At 36.4% G+C, this 8055-nt stretch overlaps 1 protein-coding gene across 1 annotated transcript; it reads left to right on the top strand.

The window, feature by feature from the left end:
• Positions 1-6119: 6119 nt before the first annotated feature.
• LOC308405659 (uncharacterized protein) lies at positions 6120-7792 on the top strand. The gene is made up of 3 exons (XM_080896357.1): positions 6120-6305; positions 6539-6634; positions 6806-7792. The coding sequence occupies exons 1-3, from the start codon at positions 6192-6194 to the stop codon at positions 7043-7045; spliced, it is 450 nt and encodes a 149-aa protein (XP_080752483.1). The 5' UTR covers positions 6120-6191; the 3' UTR covers positions 7046-7792.
• Positions 7793-8055: the final 263 nt, after the last annotated feature.

The raw sequence follows: 8055 nt of genomic DNA, 5'->3' as shown, positions 1-8055 counted from the left end.
TTATTGTTTGTAAAAGCCTAGAGCTACTTCTGTCAATACAAGTATGAGACACAGGCAGGCAGACAGGATTAGCTAGGGCGAAGTGTGATGTGAAAGTCCAAACTATCAGGGAAAGTGAGGTGTCAGGCACCAAGTGCCAAGGACCTAAAGATGCCACCACTGAATGAAACAAAACAAAACAAAATCTTTTCTTTAAACTTTGGCATTTTGCTATTTCTGCAAAGTTTGTCATACAAACAGCTTTTAATATTTTAAAGACAGGCTTGTTCATATATTCCATACTTCCTAGAAATCTTTATAAATTTTTTGTAAGGTAAGACAAAAACTGGGTGTTTATTGCAGAACTAGCGAAGCGCCAAATTAAAGAAAAGATTTTATTTTTTGTTTCGTTTTTTTTTTCCCTGCACAAAAACAATTTGACTGTGCAGCCTTCTCACACTGATTCCATATTTAATACCTGATTATGTTTCTTAGATTTTTTTTTCTGACAAAGCTTGGATTTGTTATAGGTTTTGTCTATAAGTTGAGAATAACTAGAATGGCCTATGTGTATCAGGATATATTGGACACAATGTAATGTGTCCAAAGACAGAGGATCTGCAGCTAAAATCCTGAGAATGATAGATTTCTATTTGATGTGACATTGTGATTCTAAATGCATGAATATGTCTTCACCAAAACCCACAAATCACCCTTATTGCACATGCACATATTCTGAAAACACACACACACACATACAAAAACCCAGACTACTTTATGTAATAGTTATTCGTTATCTGGATTCACACTAGCAGGAAAAAATATTGCTCCCCTGCTGAGTTGTAACAACAGTGAAAACTCTGTTGCACTTCTCCTCTTTATCTACTGTTTCTGTCTTCCTCTTCCTACATTACACTTTGTCATTCTACGCACTTTCAAAGTTTGTGTTAACATAACCCTAAAGGTACTACTCATATTTCCTCAGTCTTATATATGTTAATGCACAAGGGCACAACAATAGTGCCAATTTAATTAATCTTTAACAACATTTATTTAAAAGTCTGACTTGATAGAAAACTGGAAAGACTGGCTAGATATGATTTTCATTTTACAACTCTTAAATTAATTATTTGCAGGGTTGTAAAAGAAACTCAGAATTTGATAGGGCCTTTGTTTGTTTGCCTGTTTGTCTAATCATGTAGTTTTGTTTACTAGACTCTTGGACTTAATGAAGAATGAAGAAAAAAAGGTGATGTGTGTGTGTATGTGTTCCTGTTTAGCTATCTTTGTGAGGACCGATATCTGCATTGTACTATACTTGTGAGAACCAACCGGTCCTCGCAAATTTGAAGGCCTTTTTGAGGCTCAAAATGTGGTTTTAGTGTCAGGGTTACAATTGGGTTATGGTTAGGTTTAGGGTAAGGGTTATTTAGGGAGTCATTTTCAATGGTTAGGGTTAGGGTAAGGGGCTAGAGAGACAATTATGTCAAAGAAGGTCCTCACTAAGATAGCTGAACGGTCTTGTGTGTGCGTGTGTGTGTGTGTGTGTGGGGGGGGGGGGGGGGGGGTACAGTGAGTATTGCAAAAGGGACAAACTGCAAATTACAGAAAAAATAAAGCCAGAAAACACACTGGAGAAGCAGTGACTACAACACAGAAATGTTTTTCAACTCTGTGTTGAGAGTGATGAATGGAGAGTTGTGTATGCCAGGTTCTCTTATTAAGGTGGCAACAAGTGCAGCTATTAGTACTCCATTTGGACCATATCCAATCATACACACATCACACCTACACACACACATGCACAACGTCTGCCCTTGCAGGTGTTTGGTTTGCTAACAAGCATCATCTCATTATTCTTTTAGAGAGCCGATTAACTGCTGCAATCATAACAATAATGATCACCAATCAGCCCATAAATACCACAACACCTTAATTCAGAAGCGTGTACCTTGTCTTGACGACATTTTAATATTAAACTTTTAACTGTTCTCTTATTACCTGCCGTGCAGCTGTTTGTTTATACTAGTGAGAACCCTCCTAAACACACACACACACACACACATTGGGCGTATGTTCCAAAGTTACTTAGTGAAACATGGTTTTTACATCTCAAGATGAAAAAAGAAAAATATACTGCATAAGTGCATCAATCTGACCATGCAGGAAGTATGTGGTACCATGGGATTTACCCTTAGTTTATTTCTATGAAGCAAGTAAGTAGGCGAGAGGAAATCAATGTCTGGTGACAGCTAGTCAATCTTAGACAGTGCTTACATTCTACTCTGCTTGAAAGGGTGGATCTTCCCATATCTTCCCACATATGTTCTTTACAACAAATCCTATGGAGCTCAAGACAGAGAAATCTTCATGTATATCGGACAAAGTCGGAATAAATTGCCTGACAGCATCACTAAATAACTTTAAAACCTGCTGTACTTCCTTGCAAATTGGGTTTGAGTTGACAATGTAATGAATCCTTTGGTGGATGAGCATTTTCCTTTTCCCTTTTGAGTTCTTTTCCAGGACTTACATGTTGACAAAAAATACAATTAATAAAATAAATAATAAAACTACATGATAATAAAAATAACACAGGCTCTTTAAGACTGCAAAAAATCAAAAACATACAAAAACTAAATAGTTTTGCACTTACCTCCTGTTGACTTATTGCACTGAAAAAAGTGATATTGTCTCCTTTTAAATATAGCATATTATATTTTGGTATATCTTTTCAATTCAAATGAGTAATTCCTGTCTACATATATAATTCGAGTAACTCCAGAATACATTCCCTGCGTTTTAATCCAATTAATTTTAGTTAATTAAATGTAGCTCAAAATGCTTAAGTATGTTTTTCATAGCCTCCTGCTGGGCCATTTTGCGCATGCGTTAGGACAGGCCACCATTTTGCACGCGGACTGAAGAAGCGGACTCTTTGTGTGCTGCAAGCGGGCTCAAGTTAATCGCACAACTTCATATAAAGGTGGTCTAGCTTCGGTAAGTAAACCTTTTACGGTCGTTTTTGTTTTATTTTTTTACCTCAGTCAAAGCATGTTGACTCTTTAAGACGTGTGCACATGGAGAAAGAAGTCTAAGTAGTTGTACACCTCTGAACTTTGTCATGAATTTGACTTAAGCTAGCTATGTGCTCTATTAGCTACTGCTCTATTAAAAGAGTAATTGTATTGATGCGTTAAAATGTCATATGTTTTTAGCTTAGTTCTTGTGGCACACTTTGTACTAACAAATTATGGAACGAGGCAATTTTTCTGTAGTTAGCTGTAAAGTTCACTGTACAGTCGCCTGCAGTTTTAAGTTGAGAAATCGTCCCTCCCGCCACAACATTGGCATTAAGGAATAGTCGGGCGGGGGAGGGGGCTTCTGAACGCACCTGCACAGTCAGGGGTGCAGTAGGAAATAAGTAGGATTGGCGTTGCACAACGTCTTTTGTGCAGAAAAAAATAATGGTTGTAAACTGTGGAGGAGAATAACTCAGTGGTTGCCAAAAATGTGAGATCAAAAGGCACTGAGAGTGATGTTTGTCAGAACTGAAATTAACTCAGAAAAGAAGTTGCTTCACTTGATAGAGCTGTTGAGTGCAAGACCTGTCAGCGGTCTGGTTTAGCATTTAAAGCCTCGCTACGTGCTTCCAAACCGCTGCATTTAATCTCAGAGAAAACTAACACAGAGAAGTAAAGCAAGTGTGTAAGTTCATCTCTTTATGTTTGCATAGTATTTCCATGTTGAGCTTAACAACCGATGTATGGAGCCACAGCTGGACTGGCTGTCGGAGTTTTGTATTGAGGGGGAAAGGAAGCGATTTGTTTTATACTTCAGCTAGAATGAAAAAAGACACAAAGCTGGAGTTATTCGGTGTCTTCATGCTGAACAGCTAAAACTTCTTCCCTCATTCTCCCCCCTCCCTCTCCTGTTGCTACTTCAATCATGAAACTGATCGATTATCAGGTGATCGGCTTTTCTGTCGCTAGTCTCTCTCATTTGTTAGTCACCCAGTTTGCGCTAGAAAGAGGAAAATGGCAGATAAACAACAGCAGCACGTTTAAGCTTGATAAGCTGTTGCTAGAATTTTTTTAATATTACTTCTAGTATCCGCTTATGTTTTCTGGAGCCACAGCCGTAATAGCTGCTGGTCATGATAGTTTGGATATGTGGTGAGAAGGAAACATGAAGGTGAAACCAGGAGAAGTTTTTACTGAATCATTAGAGCTGAACAGGTAATGAAGAAACAGGTTTACATTTTAGGTCACATGAATGAGTTGAAGGGAAGTTATGAACTGTTTATGAGAGACAAATAACACCAGGATCCTTTTCTATGTAGCTGACATCTGGTAACTGTGCAGGGGCGGATCTAGCAAAGTTTTGCCAGGGGGCCAGGTAGGGCATTAACAGGGAAAGGGAGACACAAAGACATAATTTTCTTTCTTATTCTCATTTAAAATGTCTAGCTTTTAATAAATAATTATTCTAAATCTTACTACCAAAGTGGTGATCTGGTTAAATGTATAGAGATCCATTATTGTATGTAGTAAATATTAAGTCTAATATATGCCCTAGTAATAGTAGTACATATAGCACTTTTTCCTTTGGGAAGGTACGCTGTCTGCGCTGTCTGCAACTGTATTGAAGAAAAATGTTGAATCAAATTATTATAGAAAAATAATTGATTTCTGTGCATTAAAGTAGATTACGTCAATTAAGCATTATCAGGCGAAGGGTGCGGGGTGGTTTCCTAATATTTTTGCTGGGAGTTGGCAGTCCTATTAGTTAGTTTAATATTTCTATGTACTGTTTAGAATACCTGAATAAGGAGGATGGTGTAAGTTTTTTAGGTTGATCAGTATTGCTGAAGTATAAAATATTTTGGGTGCAGTGTATTTTTTGCATACAGGTATAACAGAATAGCTTTAATGTTTTGTTTTTAAAACTGAGTATGAACTTATACAAAATGCAGCAAAATATTTATAAAAACAGTTTTATTTATTATAAAATACACTATCAGATTCATATCGGCATCGGCAGATAATCAAATTTATGATATCGGTATCGGACATAAAAAAGTGGTATCGTGCCATCTGTAGTTTGCACAGAGGCACAAGTAAGATTTGTTTTGTTACAAGGGAGTATCATGAAGTAATGCACTAATGGCTTGGAAACGGTAATTGTTTGTCTTTCTAAAGTTTTTTTTTTATTATTTGTCTTCCTTTTCTGGCAGATTTTCTTCCCCTTATGTGTTACGGTTTATTCAAGAAGATGGTGTTATTTTGGTAAGTACATGCAAATTCCTTACATATTTATCACAACAGTATTTGTCACAGTATTGCAGGGACAAGTTTATCTATCTCATCTTAAGGGTTCTTGTGATTATTAATATTGATATTAATTAATATCAATTAATATATATGATTAAATTTCTTTTATCCAGGACAAAAGAAAAAAAAACTTGCGAAAGTGAAATGAAAAACAGGAATTTAGTTCTTGTGAGTTAAGAGGATGCAGAGCATAGGGTTAGATGGAGGTGGATCATTCACTGTGGTGATCCCTGAAGGAAACAGCCAAGAGAAAAAGGATCAGATTGCAAAAAAAAATGTGGTTTGTTTGCATACATGAGTCTTTACGGTACCCACAGGACTCCTGAAGTATAAGTACTCTGAAGTTTGCAGAGCAATTTCAGAGATGTTTGGGGCTTACATGGCAAGCATGTTTTTAGTTGCACATCTAAATTTTCTCTGCTCTCTGTTGCTGATGGCAGAGTTCTGCCCCGCTGACCTCACAGGTGAGACACTCCCACCAGTGGACAAAGAGCACAGGAAAATGTGTTGCCAACCACCTGAAACAGACAAATATCTGCTTTTTAAAACCCTTTAAACCCGTTAAATGGACTGATGCCATTCATTTCTTCTTTGATTAACAGTAGTAACATCCTTCATGCACTGTATACTAACCCATATGATAATCATGCTTTATGAAGTGATGGCAATTGCATTGTAGCATTTAATGAAGAAATAACAAAATAATCATACCAATGATTAAGCACCAGTCTTCTTTTTTTTTGTGTGTGTGTGTGTGTGTGTGTGTGTGTGTGTGTGTGTGTGTGTGTGTGTGTGTGTGTGTGTGTGTGTGTGTGTGTGTGTGTGTGTGTGATACAGGTAAATGCTGAATTCCAGTGTATTACAACACTTCAACTGGAGATGACCTTCGCGGCACAGTTAGACAGAATTACACCTCAGTTGATGACAGTTTTCCAGAAGAAGGGCGGTGTTTCTGGGCAGAAACTTGCCCACCACTTGCAGATCATGCAAGAGGTAAATCTGAATATTGCAAATTCTATTTGGATTTCTTTTGTCTTAAGTGGCAGGTCACTGGTGAGTCCAATAAGCCGTTTTAGGTGACCAGCCAAGCAATCTAAATTTTGAAATTTCATATATAAATTTTATTTACTATGTTTGAACTGACATATGATAAAATTTACTTATTGCGAATTTCAGACATTGTTCTTTTTTCCAAATTGGTTTAATCAGCAACTCTCTTTAAACAGGCTGAAAGTGATGTTAAAGTGAAAAGGGAAGCAGTTCTCAGGGCACTTTGCCTCTACCTTGGTGAAGAGGACGGAAGCCTTATTCGGGAGTTCTTTGTAAGTCATTTAAGTCATTGTAAGCAAGTCATCTATACACACACTTTTTAGATAGATATCTGTGTGTGTGTGTGTGTGTGTATTACACACACACACACACACAAACGACTAGATTGGAATTTAATTGTAGAGTTAATTGTTTTTTCTTTTACCTTTTTATTAAATGTTTAGGACATTGAAGGAGATGATATCCAGAGAGACCTGAAGAAGCACACCATGGGCATTTATGTCATCAACAGGGAGGATGGACAAAATGGACATTATGATGACATTGGAATATTTGTTGAAGGGGAGATAGTCATGGACAACATTGGATCTCTGGCGCAAGCTTGTGCATTGATGCTTGGAGTAATCTATGCACTAAACCTAGCCTTCCCCAAGGAATTGAAGGACTATTATGAATTCATTTAGAAAGTGTTGATGGGATTCGATGGTGAAAAGCTCTCCCCCAAAGTCTTTGGGCTGAAGAACAAAATTGCTACTGGATAGGAAGATTTCTAAAATAACACATCAAGAGAATGCTGTTATGTAAATTACCAATGACTGGTGCTCTTGTGAATAGGAGTGAAACTCTTGTACAACCATCATTTGTTCTGTGTTATGTTTCGATTGAACATTTTAACTTTCAATAATGAATGTTTCACGTGTGGTACATTTGAGTAGCTTGAAGAGCAACTTTGTAATTATTCAGTTATAGCTGCTGCCCTGCGTATAATCAGTGTTAACTCAACCGGATAAAAAAAACAAAAAAAACCATTCATGATTACCACACTGCAGCACACTGGTAACACTTTAAAGACTATTAATTGTTTTGAAGCGAGTATGTTAGGTCAGAAAATATGTAAAACATTCAGAATCTTCAAGGAAGGACTAGAATGGAAAGACAGTGGTCAATAAGCAGTAAGGAAAACACAAGTTTAATTTTAAGTCTAATTACCTTATTAAAATGCAATTTCTAAATATGGATCGCAGAACAGCAAGTCTGAAACTGGTTAGTTTGTGGATGCATCAGTTTCTAATTGTGATACATTATACTGCTGGTAGTGTTTTATTCTTTTATGTAAGGAGTTTGGGTTTTTTTTTCTTTTTTAGAGGAAGAGAAACATTGGTTAACATTTCTCTTGTCTGTTGTTTCTGTTTTGTTTCAATACAGCTTTTTAAAGCTACTAGTTCATAGGCAAAAGTTTTGTAATTTGTATTATACAAATTGCAGCAATTTTTCTTAGAGATGTGGATTCTTATTCTGTTTGCAAAAAATTTTGCATTAATAAATGATGTGAAAGAATGTTGTAGTTTTCATTATTGACGTTTTTAAAAACTACAAATCAGGGTAAGCAATATTTTTTAAGTAAACTTAACTTAATTGAAATAGAGAGAAATTAACAATTTGATTGATTTGAATATAAGTTTGGGACATAAGT

Source organism: Rhamphochromis sp. 'chilingali' (genome assembly GCF_963969265.1).
Source record: "Rhamphochromis sp. 'chilingali' genome assembly, chromosome: 11".
NCBI classification, from domain to species: domain Eukaryota; kingdom Metazoa; phylum Chordata; class Actinopteri; order Cichliformes; family Cichlidae; genus Rhamphochromis; species Rhamphochromis sp. 'chilingali'.
Note: the sequence above shows the minus strand (reverse complement) of the source record. Positions and strands in the feature narration are given on the sequence as shown.

What these genes read in the sequence shown, in the direction of transcription:
- LOC308405659 (XM_080896357.1), top strand. Translation starts at nt 6,192, where the DNA reads ATGACCTTCGCGGCACAGTTAGACAGAATTACACCTCAGTTGATGACA. An exon ending in ACTTGCAGATCATGCAAGAG is followed by an intron (nt 6,306 to 6,538) that starts GTAAATCTGAAT and finishes CTCTTTAAACAG; the next exon opens with GCTGAAAGTGATGTTAAAGT. An exon ending in GCCTTATTCGGGAGTTCTTT is followed by an intron (nt 6,635 to 6,805) that starts GTAAGTCATTTA and finishes TTAAATGTTTAG; the next exon opens with GACATTGAAGGAGATGATAT.